The sequence below is a fragment of the Rhinatrema bivittatum genome, chromosome 2, assembly GCF_901001135.1.
Source record: "Rhinatrema bivittatum chromosome 2, aRhiBiv1.1, whole genome shotgun sequence".
Taxonomy (NCBI): Eukaryota; Metazoa; Chordata; class Amphibia; order Gymnophiona; family Rhinatrematidae; genus Rhinatrema; species Rhinatrema bivittatum.
The window spans coordinates 756,728,223-756,748,873 of NC_042616.1; the positions used below are offsets into that span (position 1 = coordinate 756,728,223).

Here is a 20,651-nt window from a genome sequence, read left to right on the forward strand (position 1 = left end):
CGCATACTTAAAAGGCTCCTTGCCCAGTTTGATCCCCCTTACCTCCTTGGTGGTTTGGATAAAAAGAAGAACGGGCTCTAACATCATGAGAAAAAGTAAAGGGGAAAGAGGGCAGCCCTGTCTGGTCCCTCTCTCTATTGGGAAGGGGTCAGACATAGCTCTATTTACCATGATGATTGCCGTCGGGTCAGTGTAGAGCAAGCGTGTAGAGCAAGCGCATCACATCATGGAAGAAGCCCTCTATTCCTATATCACAGAAACATTGGAACAGATAGTCCTATTCAACCCGATCAAATTCCTTTTCATCGTTGAAACTGACCACTAAATAAGGCTCCTCTACCCAGGGTAATAGCAGTAAGCACATTTTGAATATTAGTTAAGGCATAACGTTTTTGCACGAATCTCACCTGACCTGGGGAAATCAGTGAGGGGAGGATCTCCGCTAAGTGATCTGCTAAAATTTTTGCCAGCAGTTTTTGATCAAAATTCAATAATGAAATGGGGCGGTCTGAGGCAGGAGATAGCATTATATGAGCTGTGATGGTATGGGCAGGGTAGGCACCAGACTCAATTAAAGCATTAAACGCATGTGTCAAAGGGACCGCAAGCAGATCCGTTGTGCATTTTTAGAATTCCGCAGTGTACCCATCTGGGCCCGGGGTCTTGAAGCGCTTTGCTTGCCTAATTGCTGCGGTAACCTCATCAGAACGCTGGTCTGGAGTCAAGTGGGGCACCTAATCTTGGAATGAAAATTTACATACTCATCCGAATTCCCTTCTGATATATACAAATCCATGTAATATTAGCAGAAGCTACTTAAAATAGTAGGTGTATCGTTAACCAGTTTACCGGAGGGGGACCTCAAAACGGTCACTCATCTGGGGCTCCTGGAAACTTTAATAAGATTCACCATCAGCTTCCCAGATTTATTACCAGACTGGAACAACTTGAATTGATAGGATATCAAACTCTTTTTGGTCCTCTGGTGAATCAAAGAATTAAGCGTTACTTGAACTGACAAAAAACGCTCTTTGTTTACTCGAGTAATCGCAATAAGTAAGGCCTGCTTTGCTCGTTGTAATTGAACTCCCAGGGCCAGAAGGCACTTGTCTAGCATCTTACAACTATGAGCCAAGTAAGATATAATATTCCCTCAGAGCATCGTCTTGGCCACATACCAAAATAATATATGATCGCTCATATTGGCATTGTTCAAGGTAGTTAGTGTGTAGGAAATTTTGAAATTGAGGATCCTCAGCTAAAAAGTAGGGGAAACTCTAGGGAGGTGTCAGCTGAGAAGATTTTATAACATGCGCACGAGGTGACCACTTAGTCCACCAGTTTGCTGAGCCTATCTCTAGATCATCCAGACCCTCTGGCTCGTCAGTTTATACCGATTCTTCACCCAGGCATTTTAGGCCTAAAATGAGTTTTCTTCACATTTACACCTCATCAAGAGCAGAAGTAAATAGGCATGGGTAACAGCCCAATGTGCTCTGTGGGATTTAAAATCTGTATTTATGCAAGTAAATGTTGGCCCCGCCCCAGAGCACCTGACATGCTCTAACTCCACCCCTTTTATGCGCCCTTTAGGTTGCTCAGGCACAGCATAATTGGGCCATTTTTAAATTCGAGTTTCCTGTGCTCGGCCCAGATATCTGTATATGGGCCTTTTAAATTGAGCAACTAGTTTAAAAATTCACCCCTTATTGAATGAGGTCAGTACTTATAATGTGATTCTAGTTTCCCTTTTATCTTTCTTAAAATGGTTTGTTTGAACTGCTGCTGTAATTGCCCCCTTAGTTAATCTGAGTTTGTAATAGCTTTTCCTCCTGCCCCATTTTCTCTTTCTTCATGGATCTCATTTTGCATTATTGGTTAACATTGAGATTTAATATTTTCTGCAACTTATTCTGCTATAGAGTAAGGCTGGGATTTGCTGAGAACACAGATTGAGTCAGTGGAAAATAGTGTTGAAATAAATAGTATAACAGTATTTTGAAACAAAACAATAATAAAGGCAAACTATATGCAGACAAATATGTATTCTTACATATATGTAATGTAATTAGAAAATGTATTCTGTCAGTAAACTGGATAATGAAATATTTAAATTTTATAGGGATTAATATGCCTTCATTTGAATGTGTTTCATATTTATATCTGTTAATGTGATAATGTGATCTGTTAATGTGATGCCTATTTATGGCCTGATTTCCAAAGCTTTTTTTTCCCCAGAGACCCAAGAATGGGGAAAAAGCCTTAGTAAATCAGGCCCCAAGACTAGATTAGCAACTCTGGTTATAAGATGAAATTGTAAAGATCCCCTTGTGTGTTTTAGTACCCATAATCTCACTGTTGTTTGTTCCATTTCAGAGAGCTCTCTGCAACTCCTGTTAAATCCACGCAAAGCATCACTCATAAACAAATAAAAGTGGGTGTGTGAATGTGGAAAATACCATCTGCAAGCCATGGAACATTGCCACATGCATGGTTTCAACTCCTCTTTCATTGTGTCTTCGTCACAAGTCAATGATGAGGTGTGCGCAGAATTCACAGATTTGTAGGAATCTCACAGGAGTGTGAAGGATTCTATTATGGCCCCTGGATTTGGACTGAGACCACCATTCCATTTCACATAGGCCACCTTAATTAAGATATGAACCACTGGGCCTAGAGGTGAAAGGCTCTGTAATGCTGTCATCATCCCTGAACCAACCAGTCCAACATGGAAAGCAAGTCTTGGATGAGATCAAAATGGCCGAATGTCTTGTAAAGCTCAGTAAAGACAACAAACATACTTGCACTAGTTACAGGAAAATATAGTATGGGGGGCAGGAAAGAAAAGGAGAAAGCTGGGTTTCTTTTCAATCACATAAGGAGAAGTCTAGTGGTTAGAGCAGTGGGATGAAAGCAAGAGAAAACAGAGTTCAAATCTACTTCTCCCACTGATGCAAGTCATTTTACCCTCCATTGCCTCAGGAATAAATTTAGTAAGCCCTCTGGAACATGGAAATATCTACCATACTTGAAAATAGTTTGCCTGGACCTCATGTTTGGAAAGAGAAGTAAATACAGTTAAAATTCAAATCCAGGCTTCATTGTGATTTGTGTATTAAGTAATGGGCAGACTAGCTAGGCTGTAAGGTCTTTTTTCTGCCATCATGTTTCTATAAGGAGATATAATTTGCTCAATTGTCTTTAAGAAGATTATATTGCACCTAAAAGTAGGTGAGTAAGTTTATAATATGCATAAATTTGGCCACATAAAAAGAAACATTCCACGTGATAGGGCGAAGGTATGATATTAGCTGGCCAGCACTATTGTAGAAAATAGCCATACTATCTGGGCTCCACTAGTCTTTCCAGGTAACTTTGGTAAGGTCTGAGGGGTTGGGAGGGTAGGGGTGGCTGGGCTTCAGTGGGCTTTTTTTTTATGAAAAAGCAGAGGGGTTTGGAGTGAGGCCTGTCCTACAACTTCTGTGAATTAAAATTTTATTTTTTGACTTTTGCCACCTCAAGGGGCAGGGTGGGAAAGGGGTCTCAAGAGACCTCTGTCCCCTGGCGATTTGGGAAGTTTATTTTGGGTCAAATGGCCTCTTTAATTGATGGCAACCCCACAGCCCATGGCGGCCATCATGCGGTTTTGGCACAGGTATGCTAAGCAACAGTATTTTTCCACGGTGAAATTACTGCAAGGTTTACTAAACTGCAGTACTGGGAAAAATATTGTGGTTTAGTATGTAGGCCACTAACCCCTAGATTCAGAAAAAAGTCTTAACAAAAAGGGGCATGTTTAGGGAAATTGTGGAGTTACTGCTTTGCATCAGTATTGCACTGTGTGGTAAGTTTACTGTGCACTGTGCAGGGCAATAACCCTACTTTTCGCATCCTGTGCTAGGAGAGAGAGAACAGGAGAGGGAGAGAACCTATCTACAAGGCCCTCTTTAAAAGGATACCATCATGCTAGGGTGAGAGAACATAGTACAAAATTTAATCTTTGTTAGACTTTCCTCACTCGAAATTATGTCAAATCTTCACCAAGGTGTACTGTGCTGATCGTATGTCTCACTCTGCGAAATTGGCCCCTAAACCCTAAACCACCACTAATCCCTCACCTCGACCTATCAGGTGGACCTCCTATAGAGATTTAAATAGGTGCACACAGTGAGGCCCTCCTCAGAGGCTCTCTCTCTCCCTCTCTCCTCTCCTCCTCTCCGCCCAGAAATGGCCAAAATGCAATTCCAAAAATTTATCACAAATTGCATTATGGCCATTTCAGGCATATCGCACAGCTCAACACCAGGGAAAAAGGTGTAGTTATTTTTGACATTAAGTCTGCATGATATGGCCCCTAAGTTAACTAATTCCGAATCCTGCTTCCCCCAAAAATTTGCATTCATAACATGCGCCTCAGCATTTTTTGCATGCGTTATAACACATTTTGAAGAATGATACGGAAAGTTTGTATCTGAGCCAATGGAGGGTGAAATGACTTGCTCAAAATCACGAGGAGTGTCAGCGAGATTTCAGCCCTGGCTTCTCTGCTGCTCTCTCCCTAAAGACACTCTTTCACGCTAGGGATAAATATTAACAAGATCTCTCCAAAAGCACAGATTCTCTTGCTTCTTCCTAGTTCCACCATTCTGAGTTGAGAGGGATTCATGCACAGTGATGGAGATATGTGATTGGATGATCACAATCGGTATATTCTATTATGAATAAATCGCTGTTCAGTATTCTGATCTGGATAAGCATGCTTTCATGAATGTTCCTTAGCAGTAAAAAAAAATGTCACATGATATGGGGCAGTTCAGTGGAAGGAATATTCCTGAAAATTGTAGGCATATGGAACAGAGGGTGGGAACAATTACTTGAAATATAAAATTAACCAGGAAGTAAATTTTATGGGGAGGAGGAATAGGGGTTGGGGGGAGGGGTAAATATTGAGAAAGGCTGGGGAGATCGCAGGTCTGCAGGTAGTTAAAACCCCCATACCTGCAAGTGAATTTTTCAAGAGAGACACCCTAGTCCTTTCAGAATTTCCCTTTGAAATCGTAAGCTGGCGGGGTGGTTTTACAGCAGGTGCAAGGCGCCCAAGGTGTAAGGCATGTGTGGGAATTTCGAAGCGAAATCCCTGCACACGCTTTTCTGTTCTCCCCCTAACCTGGGAAGCTTACTTCTTACCCCCATGTAGGGGGAAGGTTTTCCAACGGCCCTGTTTGGCTGCATTAATTCATTCGGAAACTGCTGGATCCAGGTGAAAATTGTCTTCCCCACATTCACTTTCAGTTTTCCACCAGGAAGTTGCTCTCAGTCATTTTTTTTTTTTTATATTTAAACGGTTTTTATTTGGAACCAGAAAGAGAACAATACAAGGTATGAAGCATAATACATGGTAAGCAAAGTGAAAAACAAAATATGGGTCAAACCTCAAGTGTCATCAGAACAGAAAAAGCATCAACTGGCTCCATGTTATACCCCAACCATACACCCACCCACCCTCCCATACCCCCCACCCCCCTGACCAATGCAATAGCGGGCAAGCTATAGGGGAGGTAAAACACTATTATAACCCCATAGCAAGGAACATAGGAATGAAAGCAAAGGAAATGTAAGCAAAGGAGATGTGCGGGAGAATGGCACATAGCAAAGGGTATAAAAAGAAACTATAGTAGTAAAAAGAGTTCACCAGAGAACACATCGACAGTACCTCGCCACAAAAAGCCGTCTTGTGGCTATAGAAGAGCCCGTAAAAACCCAGACATCCTGATACAAGGAAACTAAATGTCCAGAGCCCCCGTACGAGAGACCCCTCCTCCAACAATACAGGCACACAGGACTCAGACCCCTGAGTCTCCCATCAGCTCCAACCAGCGAATGTAAGGATCCCATATTTTCCTGAAGTGATGAATACGGTCTTGATGAAGAGCCGTGAGTCTGTACAACTGGTAATAGGAGTATAGACGATGCTGAATGGTAGCTAAAGCTGGAGCATCCACCCGCTTCCAGTGAAGCGCAATCTCGGATCTTGTGGCAATAAACACTTGTAGTACTAGCCGTTGAGTAGAAAGAGAGACGTCCGGAAGCGGGGCGCCCAGAAGGGCATGCCAAGGGTCAACATGAAGGTGCACATGAAGGAGTTGGGCCACCCAGTTAAGTACCGCTCCCCAGCACTGTCGGATCCTGGGACATGTCCACCATATATGGAAGTACGTGCCTTTATCCGGGCATCCTCGCCAGCAAGTGTCAGGGATGTCAGGGGCAAATTTGTGAAGCGCAACAGGAGTGAGATGCCACCTATAAAGCATTTTGTAGCAGTTTTCCTGTAGCCCTGTGGAGATTGAGCATTTGTGGGCTGAGGTGTAGATCCGTTCCCAATCCTTTTCTTCCAAGGTCTGGTTAAAGTCCGATTCCCACAAAGTCCGGTGGCGCACATGATCCAATTTTCTACCATTGAGAAGGGCGTAAATTTTGGAAATCACTCCCCGGATAGAGGATGCATTTTTGCACAAAGTTTCAAAAAGAGTACCTCTAGTCCGGATAGAGCCCTCCCGCACCCCCTTGCGCAAGAAATGAGACACCTTGGCATATAAAAGAAAATCAATAGGGTCCAAAGCATGATTTTGCCGTAAATAGTCTTGTGTAACCACAGCATCCTGCTTGTAAACATGCCCCAAAGTACGAACACCTGCCTGGAGCCATTGTTGGCGAGCCTTGGAGCAATCCCTAAGAGGTAGGATAAGATTAGAAAATACATGGGTCATCATGGAAAATTGCTCCCTGCCTACCAACAGGGGCCGCCATAGCCGCCAGATGCGCAATGTAGTGCGCAGGGCAAAGGGTTCGTAAACAATCCCCCCCCACGAGGAACGGGGCTGCCAAGGGATAGCGGCAATAGGGAAGGGCCCCAATAAAGCTTGTTCCAATTTAACCCACTGTGGCACATCCTTAGTGCCATGCAGCGCCACTAATGCCCTCAATTGCGCCGCACCGTAGTACCACATCAGGTTCGGAAACTGTAGGCCACCTCTGAGTTTAGGCTGAAATAGCATAACTCTAGCAATCCTAGGGGGACGTCGTCGCCAGATAAAATAGCCCAACATCCGTTGCCAATTTTTGAGTAGTTTGGAGGGTAAAAAAAGAGGTATAGTGGTGAAAAAGTACAAAAAACGGGGGAGGACATTCATTTTGACGATTGCCAACCTACCCAACCATGAATGACTAAGCTCCACCCATTTATTCAAGTCTGCCTGGATGGTGTCCGTAAGGGGCTTATAGTTCAGGTCATACAGTGAGTTAGTGCGCACCCCCAACCGTACCCCCAAATACTTAAGTGAGGTAGAGGCCCACTTAAATGGGAATTCCGCCTGCAAAACAGTGGCTTCAGGAGCAGGGAGGGTGAGGTTAAGTATTTCGGACTTGTCAAAATTTATTTTCATGCCGGACAGGGCCGTAAAATGTCCCAGCTCATCCATCACTCCCCGAAGGGACCGGCCGGGATCAGTAAGGGTAAGAAGGATGTCGTCCGCAAAAAGAGAAATTTTAAACTGCGCAGTTCCCTTCACCACCCCTTGCACAGCATCTGAATGTCTAATACTATGCGCCAGGGGTTCCAGAAATAAGGCAAATAAGAGTGGGGACAAAGGGCATCCCTGCCTAGTTCCCCTCTGGATCGTGAACGGGGGACCGTACCCACCATTAACCTTAACCCTAGCACGGGGTCGATCATACATTTGGCGGACCCAGGAAAGAAAGGAGTCTCCAAATCCAATTTTATGAAGCACCTGAAAGAGGAACTCCCACCGCACCAGGTCGAACGCCTTTTCGGCATCCAACGCCAAAAGTATCGCCGGTAAGCCTTCATGATGCACTAGATCGATAATGTCCACGATTCGACGGACATTGTCTGCTGCTAAGCGGCCGGGTATGAAGCCCACTTGATCATTATGAATTAGCTCTGGAAGTACCCCATTCAAGCGGGCGGCTAAAACCCTAGCCAATATCTTCAAATCTAAATTGATCAAAGATATAGGCCTATAAGAACTGCATTGTGTGGGGTCACGGCCCGGCTTGGCTAACACTGTTATCCCGGCCGTATTAGCGTCAAGGGTGAATTTAGAGCCTTCCAATAGCGAATTAAATGCTTGGGTAAGGGGATTGGCTAACGTGGAAGCAAATTTTTTATAATAGAACCCCGTAAAGCCATCCATCCCTGGGGCTTTGCCCAATTTTATTTTTTTAATGGCCGCCCCAACCTCGAGCGGAGTGATAGGCTTGTCCAATAACTGTTGCTGGAGAGGGGACAGGTGGGGCAAATCAAGAGTCTCCAAATAAGTCTGTATGTTTTCTATGGGAGCACCATCACCCAGGGCATATAACTGCTCGTAGAAATCAGTGAAAGCTTGACGGATTTCTTCCGAGGAGGTAACCAGGGTACCACTGTCATTGCGAACTTTGGCAACCACCGTTTGGGCTTGGGCAGCCCTTAATTGACGAGCTAAGTATTTGCCCGCCTTGTTACCCCCCTCAAAATGGTGTTGTTTCAAAACAGTTAAGTGATGGCTAATAGCAGCATCCTCTAGAGACCGTAATTGGCCACGCACGGCCAATATCTTCTGATACAACTTCTCCGAGTGGGATCTGCTATGCCGCTGAGTTAGAGAGGTAAGATCCAAAAGTAGTTGGGTCCTACGGGCCTTTCTCTCCTTATTACAATAGGCTGCCCTGGAAATACAGATGCCCCGTATGACCGCCTTTGAGCATTCCCAGACTGTCAGTGGTGACATACCCTCTGTCTGATTTTCAAGAAAAAAGTCCCCTAACTGCTTATCAACAGTAGCAACAAAGGAGGGATCCTTAAGGAGGTTGTCATTAAGCCGCCACGGCCGATGACCCACTCCAGCGTCTCCCATACTATACAATAACCACACTGGTGCATGGTCAGACCATGTAATGTGGTCAATGTCAGCCTTCAGAACCCTGTTTTGCATGGTGGTGGAGGTGAAAACATAATCAATGCGTGTATATGTATGATGTGGGCATGAGTAAAACGTGTAGGATCTCGAGTGCGTATGTCTCTCCCTCCATACATCAACCAGACACCAAGCTTCCATAAGGCTCCGCCAGGCTTTTCTGGTGACCGATTGTGTCATTTTGCCAGAACTAGAGTCCTTAACAGGGTCCATAACAAAATTGAAATCACCTCCTACTATCAACTCTCCCTCTGCATGCGTCTGCAAGAGAGTGTGCAGTTGATCTATGAACGGCACCTGATTACTATTGGGAAAATAAACATTTAATAATGTATAAATACGCTTATCTTGTTTGATTTTGAGCAGTAGGTACCTGCCGTTAGGGTCGCTCACAACTGAGAGCAGCTCATGGATACAGGAGGAGGAGAGCAGTATGCCAACTCCAGCATATTTATGTGTTACTGTGCTGGCTGCCCAATGAGAAGTGGGGTACTGCTGGAATTGAAGAAGGCGCTCATGGTGCTTTCTGACGTGAGTCTCTTGAACAAAGACAATCCCTGCGGAATGCCGCTGAAGCTCCCTCTTGAGCAAGAGCCGCTTTCTGGGGGTGTTAAGGCCCTTAACATTAAGGGACAGCAATTTAGTCGCCATAGTTAATCAGAAAGAGAGGCCATACCTCCCCCCCCCCAGACAAGTGAACCTAGGGCGCTGGAATCCCTGCTAGCCATATTCCCCATAAAGAAGGTGATATAAGAGTTCCATATTACCTCTTCCCCATTTACCCCCATTTGGTCAGTCCCCAACCCCTGAAGTCCTACTGTATCCCCAGACTCGCTGCGGGATAATGCTCGCCCGGGAGCACGTGGCTGCCCAATCCGAGACCAGCACATCCGACTTCGACCTCCTCCCCTTCCCCCCCGCAGACTCCGTGAACATCATAGTGAAAGAACATAAATATAAAACCCCTTATGTATCAAGCTATACAACAGGAAAAATGCATGCAATCCAATAAACATGTAAAAAACATCAGGCAGAGAATGAGTCTTGGTAACCAGGGAAATCTCCCTGAAAAACAATCAGACCATCCTTGCGAGCCCGGCGCTGACCGGCCCAACCCAGCAAAAGTAAAGGTGTCAAAGTTCCTTCTGGCCGTCAGCCCTGGCCCTGCACTTGTGTCCTGCTTTCTTCATGCTGACGGCGAAGCCGTTTCCCTCCTTTGCCGGCTCTTTGCCACCGTGGTGCCTGATCCCTGATCGGTGTAGTGGCCTTGGCCGCCGCCTGAATACTGGAGAAAGAAACCGAGAGTTGAGCCTTGGTGAAAGCCTCCCCAGCCTCAGCCACAGACGCGATCCTATGAGAGGTCCCCTGATGGTGGAACACAAGACCAAAGGGAAAAGTCCACCGGTACCGAATGTCCTTAGCCCTCAGGGCCGCAGTGACCTCTCGTAGTTCGTAGCGTTTTTTTTAGCGTGGAGGGCGCCAGATCCTGGAAAATAGAGATCTGAAGGTTTTGCCAGGTTATGGATTTCATCTGGCGAGCCCTGGCATATATGCTTTCCTTCACCGGAAAACTAGTCAGGCACAGCACTATGTCTCTAGGGGACTGATCCCTACGTGGTCCCAGGGCACGGTGTGCGCGTTCCAGGCTCACTGGCGGTGAGGCTTCTGCCCCTGTAGGAAGGGCATCGCCGCCATGTTGCAGGAGGAAACTGCACACTTGTATAGCTACCTGTGTAGCATCAGCATATTCAGGGGATTCGGGGATCCCCCTGATTCTGAGATTGTTCCTCCGGCTTCTATTTTCCAAGTCCTCAATTTTGTCCTGTAAAGCTTTTATATCAGTATTTGTTGCATCCTGGCGAGTCGACAGCGTGTTTATCGCGTCCCCATGGCTGTCGATCCTGTTCTCTGCGTCATCGACGCGATTGCCCATGGCTGCCATGTCCTCTCTGAGGTCAGCCACGGAGGCCATAATGTCCGCCTTATATTGTTTCAGATCACCGCGAAGTTCAGTGAACCAGCGCCTAGCCTCCTCACTCGTAAGAGGAAGGGCTGCGCTTGGCATCTCCGAGGTGAGCAGCGCGGGAACAGCCTCTCCGGTGTCGTCTGGTGCTATCTGCCCCGAGCTCCCGCCCTCGGCGCCATCTTGTTCTTCCTCCACGATCGTTTTGCCATAGGAAAACTGGCGAAGATCGGTGGGTTTACGTTTAGTGGCCATAGCTGGAGGCACCGCTGTGTGTGCAGAAGGTAAGGAGGCAATATTCATCCAAAATCGAGCGAAAAATAGCTGGATTTAGGGGTTGTGGAGTCCGCGGGGAGAGGAGCCGAGTCGCTGCACGTCCGCTCACATTGGTGTCAGGCCACGCCCCCTGCTCTCAGTCATTTGAGGGTGGGTTAACAATACTCAGATGAGCTTAAACGTTTTGCAAATATTTTGATACAGGAAGAAATGCAGTGCATGGGGTATTTTTGTAACTACTAAACATGTTCTTAATTATAAAAATTTCATCCAGAACCACATGGATCTGAATAAAGCTCTTAGTTCTAAAATCACCAGATGTGTCTGGGTTTTTGTTTGTTTTGTGTGTGTGTGTGTCTCTGTAACATGTTTAAGACTGCTGGCTGTGTGTCTAGGACACTGAGACATTCACTTAGTCTTTCACTTTGATAAATGAGGTTGCAGGCCCCAAGTTTCATCTTCTGTCGAACCTGCATCTGTGTGTCTCAACGGCATTTTCCAAATCCATCTGCACATCAGAGAATATGTACCTTCCTTTCCCCATACAGGTTGCTGATCTTAAATATCAATATTGTGTTTTTCTTTCTTAGCCCTGGCTCTCTAATAATGTGAATGCTTTTCCCTGGCTTTATTTTCTCTGCCTAGAAAGCTTGGGCTCTGAATCAGACCATTGCAGTTGGCACATAAGTCCAGTCTGGCACAACAGGGGATTTAGGTGCCGTTCACAGCAGAACTGACCCATCAGATTGATGGATTCCCATTTTTCTCCTGCACATAAATAAAACCTCTCTTTGTAGGACCTATGTACCAGCTGCCGCCAATCGAGATGGGGCCTTTTGGCAAACGGATCCGGCAGACTTGCTGCTGATATCTGAAAGAACCGTTCTAAGTTGGTTTTTTTTTTGTTTTTTTTGTTTCACTGTTGGTTCCCAGGAGATCAGTTCGCTTGCAAAACGCCAGCCATCGCGGACATTGTCATCTTGGTGGATGGCTCGTGGAGCATTGGTAGATTCAACTTCAAGCTCATTCGGCTCTTCCTGGAAAACCTGGTTGGGGCTTTCAACGTGGCCTCTGAAAAGACAAGAATAGGTAAGCCTCTCTCCCTTTAAAAGTAACTTATTTTGCAAGTTTTAAAGTTTTTTTTTTGTTAGCTGCCTAGAATTTGTGATGGCACGAGTTTTAAATATTTGAAGTAAATAAAATAAATATTTTTAACATTTATTGTTACTACTACTATTTATCATTTCTAAAGTGCTATTACACATACAGGGGCGGATTTTCAAAGGGTTATGCACTTTAAAACCCCTCCTGCGTGCGCCGAGCCTATTTTGCATAGGCTCGGCAACGTGCGCAAGCCCCGGGACGCGTGTATGTCCCAGGGCTTTGAAAAGGGGTGTCGATCTGGGGGCGGGACCGAGGCCTCTGGCACGGCAGCTGTGCTGGGGGAATCGCGCGCTGGCAGCTGGCCGGTGCACACAAGTTACACCTGCCAGAGGCAGGCGTAAATAGGACAACAAATGTAGGGGGGGGGATTTAGGTAGGGCTGGGGGGAGGGTTAGATAAGGGAAGGGAGGGGAAGGTGGGGGGAGCGGAAGGAAGCCATAGGGGCTCCCCTAGGGCTCGGCGTGCGCAAGGTGCACAAGTGTGCACGCATGTTATAAAATCGGCCGTAGATTTATGTGTGGCTCACACAGCGCTGTATCGATACACAAGATGCAGTCTCTGCTCCATAGAGCTTACAGTCTTGTTAAGACAAGCATGTGTGAGTATTAATGAGCTGGCTCTTCTTTTGTATCTTAAAAGCACAGATATCCATACTTTTCCTCATTAGCTAGGAACACAACTGATTGAACAGCTGTATTTCTCTGTTTATAAAAAATGCGGTATTAGGCCGTTCAAACAGGCTGCTCAGGGAAACCAGCTCCTTTCACCAACTGAAAAGATTTCTCTGAGGACCCGATTAGGATTTGAATAAAAACAACAAAATTGGGTCTCCTGTAATGTACCTTCTTCAGCACTATTCAGGCATCGGATTGCAATTGTATTTTACATGCTTATTGCAGGTAATTTTGCAACAGCCTGAAAAATTTGCTGGTCAATATTCACCGATTTTCAATGTGAACTTAGGCATTGACCCGCATGCAATTGCACCTGCTATGGCGTGTGTAGAAAATTTTCCAGAAAATCGGCATGCATATTTGTGAGTAAGTGCAAATTCCTCCCGAACCTTGCTCCCGGAATGCCTCCGCCTAGTCCAGAAAAACTTACGCACGGACATGACCTACTCGTGCTAAGTTACCTGCATTTCGGGCAAGCAGTTTTCTAACAGGCAATCTCTGCAGGTAAAAGCACTGTTTTAGCTGCAAAAAAAATCCATTGAAAATTGCCCTCATTTATTGAATTGTGAAATGTATTTTTGGGTTTGTTGTAAGCTGCTTTTGGCAGTTGTTTTGACTAGAAGGGCGGGGTATAAGCCTAAGAGAGAGATTTTTCTGACTCTGGCTGTCTGTTCATCCCAGCCAGTGGAATATCTGAATGATGAGCTTTTGACTAGTATTGTATACATAACTGGTTCTTGCACACTGTGTGTAACCCATCAGTGCTTGGTTACCAGGTCTTGCCCAGTATAGCGGTGACCCCCGGATAGAGTGGCAGCTGAACACCTATGGCACGAAGGATGCCGTGCTAGACGCAGTCCGGAACCTTCCATACAAAGGAGGAAACACACTAACAGGTACCTTTCCTAAGGCACATGCCATGGACCCCTCCCTCCCCCCAAATGTTTATATGCACCTCTTGTTGTCAGTGTAAGGAATCGGTTTCCATCCTCATTTGCAGATGTTTCCTGAGAATCTCTTTTCCAGGCCGTTGGTTGCCTGTAGTACAAGATCTAAATAGGACCGAGACAACATTCTTTGTAGTGGCACCCACTTTATGAAACTCATTAGCTTTAGACCTTCACCTCTAAGATAATGTAAAAAAATTCAGACTCTTTCTGAAAGGCTTTTTATTGCAGCAGGCTTTTTGTTTATTTTAGGTTTTATTTTGTTCTTCTAAAATGATTGTGTATTTTATGTTTTTTATTGTTACTATTTATAAAATTTTGATTATTTATGCTTTTTATTGTAAATCGCTTAGGCCTGCATGTGTTAGGCGATTAATAAATTTTAAATAAATTCTAAATACCCCAGGGGAAGGTTTCCCCTTGACCTCTCTCAAGGCAATACTCAGGGGTCTTGCAACTTCTTAAAAAGAAAAAAACTTATCAAAGGCCCCAAAACAACCCAGGATACAAATCCTATCAGCCAGTGAATTGACTGGAAGAGCAGCTTCCCTACACTTTTCAAGACCACCAGAAAAGGTTTGCCTGAATCTTCAAGTAGGCCCAAAAATCCACAAAAGGAAAACCTTTTTCACTTCCTCCAAACCCTAAACTCAAACTGCACTGTCTCCAGAGCTCTCAGGAGAGAGCTGCTTTTATTTCCTCACCAGCAGGACGGTGGTCATACCAGCACCCTCAAAGGGAGGGTCTGTACCAAATGGTGCATCCCCACCTCTGTCCCTAGCTGAAGGAATTACCCTAAGGGCACAATTCATAACCCAGTGGGTTTTCTATCTCTTATGCCAAAGCTATAAACCTGTATCTATTCTCTCTTCATTTGATTCAGCAAGATTTTTGTTGGATGTATTAGAAAAAAAAAAAGAACAGGAAGAATAAAAGGGACACCCAACAAAGCTGAACTAATTCAGTGAACCTGGGAGTTCAAAGCCACCTTGCTTGGTTCACTGATTTTTGGGACACCTCAGAGTTGAGGCTAACATCCTCAAAATGGTTATTGCACTCTTTTCTGCATGCATTTATTTATTTATTTATTTGTTTATTTATTTATTTCTTTTGTATACCGACATTCGATCGAGATATCACATCGGTTTCCAGATAACTAAAGGAATAGGGTGGTAACAGCCCTATTTTACATTATAACATGGTATTAAATAGATATAAGAATATTTTACATTATAACATGGTAATAAATGGATATAAGAATATTTTACATTATAACATGGTAATAAATATAACAAGTTGTAACAGAACTAACAGGAGTACATGGAACATTAGACTATAGTATATAACATATGTACATAAATGGCTTGTTGATGAGGATAAATTATGGTAAGGAGAGCAGGGAGTGTAGAGGGGGGAGGGGAGTGTAGAGGGGAGTGTAGAGGGGGGAGGGGAGAGGAAGGGATGTGTGGGAGCTTTACTTTTAGATTACTATCTTTGATTTGGTAATGTAAAAATAAATACTAGTCAAGTCTTTTGTCTTACTTTAAATCAGCTCTCTGCTCTGATTACTTTTATTGGCTAAGAAATAAACAGACCTAAAATGTAACTAAAGAGAATATTTGTTTCTGTATTTTTTTTGGCTAAAAGTAGTATTTTAAAATTTTATTTACTTTTTTTTTTTAGGTCTGGCTTTAACATATATTTTGGAAAACAGCTTTAAGCCTGAAGCTGGCACAAGGTCTGGAATACCAAAAATTGGTATTTTAATCACTGATGGAAAATCCCAAGATGATGTAATTCCACCTGCCAAAAGTTTACGTGATGCTGGTATTGAATTGTTCGCCATTGGTATGTATCCCAAAGATCAAAGACTCACATTTAGCTCAGAATACTAGTAACACTGCAGTATTTCAAAGACTGGTAATTGTTTTCAATTTTCTCTCACTGAAAGCTAGTGAGGTGTGATCCAGTGGTCAAAAAAGGAAATCAAGAGAACTTGTGGGGCTCATGAGATCAAACTCTGCTCTGCCACAGACGCTGTATATGGCAGTAGGAAAGTGACAGTGCAACAGGACAGTGGCTGAGAGCTATACATCTCCCAATGCTGGGGTGCATAGGGAGATGAATAGCCAGTAGAAAAATTAGGTTGATTACTGTTGAGGAATTATGTGGAGTATTGGGTCCAATTTTTTAGGTCATATCTCCAAAACGTATGTCAGGAACGGAGACAGTCGAGTCTATTTCCTCCCCTCCTGCCCGCCCCACCTTGCACAAAAAAATCCATTATGTGGGGCTTGAAGAGAGTGAACTGTTATGGTGCGAGTGAGTTAGGCCCTCTATCTTTTGTGTCTGACCTTGTAAATATGAAAGTATTCCCTGAGATTTAATTTTGGACACCCGACTTCAAGCTGTAATAGCCAAGGATTGTTATAAAGGAGCTTGCTGTAAAGGACTATGGTGCCACAATATTTACATTATTATTTTATGTCTGTAACTACAATGTGATTATAATAGGTATACAGAAAAAAAATCTGTTTACAGACAAATCATCTTGGTTTTCAGATAATGAAATTGTATACTTGCCATTTTTGGGTTCCAACTTCAGCTGGCAGTGTTTGCGTTTTATTTAAGAACATAAGATTTGCCATTTTGGGTAAGACTAAGGGGTCCCAGTATCCTGGCAGGATCCCAAGGGGTAGACAGATTCCAAGCTGCTTATCCCAAGAATAAGCAGTGGATTTCTGCAACTCTACCCTAGTAATTGTAAATGGACTTTTCCTCCAGGAAGTTATCCAAACCTTTTTTAATTGCAGCTATACTAATAGCTTTCACCACATCCTTTGGCAACAAATTCCAGAGCTTAATTATGCGTTGAGTAAAAAAAAAACATTTTCTCTTATTAGTTTTAAATGTATTACCCAGTAACTTCATTGTATGTTCCCTGGCCTTTATACTTTTCAAAAGCGTAAACAACTGATTAACATTTACTCGTTCCATTCCACTCATTATTTTATAGACATCAACTGTCTCTTCTCAAAGCTGAAGAGTCCTCTTTAGCCTTTCTTCATAAGGCAATTGTTATCATCTTGGTCACCCTTCTCTGTACCTTTTCTAATTCTGCTATGTCTTTATTGAGATGTGGTGACCAGAACTGAATACAATACTCAAGATGAGGTCCCACCATGGAGCGATACAGAGGCATTATGATATTCTCTGTTTTATTCTCCACTTCTTTCCAAATAATCCCTAGCATTCTATTGCTGCACCCTGAGCAGAAGATTTTAAAGTATTTTCAACGATGACACCTAGATCCTTTTCCTGAGTGGTGACTCCTAATGTGGAACCTTGCATTTTACAGCGATAATTTGGTTTTCTCTTCCTTAAGTGCATCACTTTGCACTTGTCTCTATTAAATTTAATTTGCCATTTGCATGGCCAGTCTCCCAGTTTTGCAATGTCTTCTCGCAATTTCTCAAAATCTTCTTGTGATTTGACAGCTTTGAATAATTTTGTGCCATTGGCAAATTTGATCACCTCACTTTCCAGGTCATTTATAAATATATTAAAAAGCATCGGTCACAGAACAGATCCCTGGGGCACTCCACTATTCATCTTTTTCCATTGGGAAAATTTATCAATTAGCCCTACTCTCTGTTTTCTATTTTTTAACCAGTTGGCAATCCACAGTAGGACACTTCCTCCTGTCCCATGACTTTCTAATTTCCTAATAAGCCTCTCATGAGGAACTTTGTCAATTGCTTTCTGGTAATCCTTATATACTGTATCAACTGTTTCACCTTTATATATGTTTATTTATGCCCTCAAAAAAATGTAGCAAATTTGTGAGGCAAGACTTCCCTTGGCTAAATTCATATTGGCTTTAGCCCATTAAATTGTGATTATCTATATGTTCAGCAATTTTGTTCTTTATGATAGTTTCTACCATTTTGCCTGGCACAGACATCAGAATTACTGATCTATAATTTCATGGATCACTCATTGATCCCTTTTTAAAAAATTGATGTTATATGACAACCCCCCCTATCTTCAGGTAACATAAATGATGTTATTGTTAGTTTACAAATTTCCAGTAGCAAGTCTACAATTTCATTTCTTAGTTCTTTCAGCACTCTGGGATGTATACCATCTGGTCCAGATGATTTGCTACTCTTTAGTTTATCAATTTGACCTAGTACATCATAGAAATGAAACATAGAAACATAGAAATTATGGCAGAAGAAGACCAAACGGCCCATCCAGGTGCCCAGCAAGTTTCACACTTTTTTTTTTTCTCATACTTATCTGTTACTCCTGGCTCTTAGTAACCTTTTGGTTCTATTTCCCTTCCACCCCACCATTAATGAAGAGAGCAGTGTTGGAACTGCATCTAAGTGAAATATCTAGCTTAATTAATTAGGAGTAGTAACCGCTGCAATAAGCAAGCTACACCCATGCTTATTTGTTTACCCAGACTATGTAATTCAGTCCTTGTTGGTTGTTGTCTGTACATAAGAACATCAGAACAAGCCATACTGGGTCAGACCAAGGGTCCATCAAGCCCAGCATCCTGTTTCCAACAGTGGCCAATCCAGGCCATAAGAACCTGGCAAGTACCCAAAAACTAAGTCTATTCCATGTTATCGTTGCTAGTAATAGCGGTGGTTATTATCTAAGGGCCTTATTTTCCAAACGTATCGCATGCGGTAAGGGACGTTTCGCACGCGAAATGCCCCTTTTCGCGTACGATACCAAAATGGGGGCGGAGTCGGCCCCGGAAGAGGAGGAGTTGTGGCGTCACCGGGGCCAACTCTGCGACGACGGCGCACACAGCGAAAAGGTAAGTGCCTTTTCGCTGCCTATTTCGCTCCCAATAGCTATACCTCCTATGGTGGCGCTATTGGGTGCGAAACCGGCAGCGATCGCACCGCAACGGTGCGATTGCTGCCGGCTAGTGCAGGCCTGTCCCCCATTTCGGCCCCCTGCCCCTCATCTTCTAAAATATCGCAGGCCTGCGATACTTTAGAAAATGAGGCCCTCAGTCAACTTAATTCATAGCAGGTAATGGACTTCTCCTCCAAGAACTTATCTAATCCTTTTTTAAACACAGCTATACTAACTGCACTAAACACATCTTCTGGCAACAAATTCCAGAGTTTAATTGTGCGTTGAGTGAAAAAGAACTTTCTCCGATTAGTTTTAAATGTGCCACATGCTAACTTCATGGAGTGCCCCCTAGTCTTTCTATTATCCGAAAGAGTAAAAAACCGATTCACATCTACCCGTTTTAGACCTCTCATGATTTTAAACATCTCTATCATATCCCCCCTCAGCCGTCTCTTCTCCAAGCTGAAAAGTCCTAACCTCTTTAATCTTTCCTCATAGGGGAGCTGTTCCATTCCCTTTATCATTTTGGTCGCCCTTCTCTGTAACTTCTCCATCGCAATTATATCTTTTTTGAGATGCGGAGACTAGAATTGTACACAGTATTCAAGGTGCGGTCTCACCATGGAGCAATACAGAGGCATTATGACATTTTCTGTTTTATTCACCATTCCCTTTCTAATAATTCCCAAAATTCAGTTTGCTTTTTTGACTGCCGCAGCACACTGAACTGACGATTTCAATGTGTTATCCACTATGACGCCTAGATCTCTTTCTTGGGTAGTAGCACCTAATATGGAACCTAACATTGTGTAACTATAGCATGGGTTATTTTTCCCTACTTTAAATTTCATCTGCCATTTGGATGCCCAATCTTCCAGTCTTGCAAGGTCCTCCTGCAATTTATCACAATCTGCTTGTGATTTAACTACTCTGAACAATTTTGTATCATCTGCAAATTTGATTACCTCACTTGTCGTATTCCTTTCCAGATCATTTATAAATATATTGAAAAGTAAGGGTCCCAATACAGATCCCTGAGGCACTCCATTGCCCACACCCTTCCACTGAGAAAATTGTCCATTTAATCCTACTCTGTTTCCTGTCTTTTAGCCAGTTTGTAATCCACGAAAGGACATCGCCACCTATCCCATGACTTTTTATTTTTCCTAGAAGCCTCTCATGAGGAACTTTGTCAAATGCCTTCTGAAAATCCAAGTACACTACATCTACAGATTCACCTTTATCCACATGTTTATTTACTCCTTCAAAAAAATGAAGCAGATTTGTGAGGCAAGACTTGCCTTGGGTAAAGCCATGCTGACTTTGTTCCATTAAACCATGTCTTTCTATATGTTCTGTGATTTTGATGTTTAGAATACTTTCCACTATTTTTCCTGGTACTGAAGTCAGGCTAACCGGTCTGTAGTTTTCTGGATCGCCCCTGGAGCAATTTTTAAATATGGGGTTACATTAGCTATCCTCCAGTCTTCAGGTACAATGGATGATTTTAATGACAGGTTACAAATTTTTACTAATAGATCTGAAATTTCATTTTTTAGTTCCTTCAGAACTCGGGGGTGTATACCATCCGGTCCAGGTGATTTACTACTCCTAAGTTTGTCAATCAGGTCTACCACATCTTCTAGGTTCACCGTGATTTGGTTCAGTCCATCTGAATCATTACCCATGGAAACCTTCTCCAGTACGGGTACCTCCCCAACACCTCTTCAGTAAACACCGAAGAAAAGAAATCCTTTAATCTTTCCGC

At 43.5% G+C, this 20,651-nt stretch overlaps 1 protein-coding gene across 1 annotated transcript in view; it reads left to right on the top strand.

Moving 5' to 3' along the window:
• The window catches only part of COL14A1 (collagen type XIV alpha 1 chain), a 521,812-nt gene that overhangs the window by 146,450 nt on the left and 354,711 nt on the right, over window positions 1-20,651 (top strand). Inside the window, 3 exon segments of the mRNA XM_029591954.1 lie at window positions 12,148-12,303; window positions 13,829-13,948; window positions 15,683-15,847. Of these exon segments, the coding sequence (XP_029447814.1) occupies window positions 12,148-12,303; window positions 13,829-13,948; window positions 15,683-15,847 (441 nt within the window).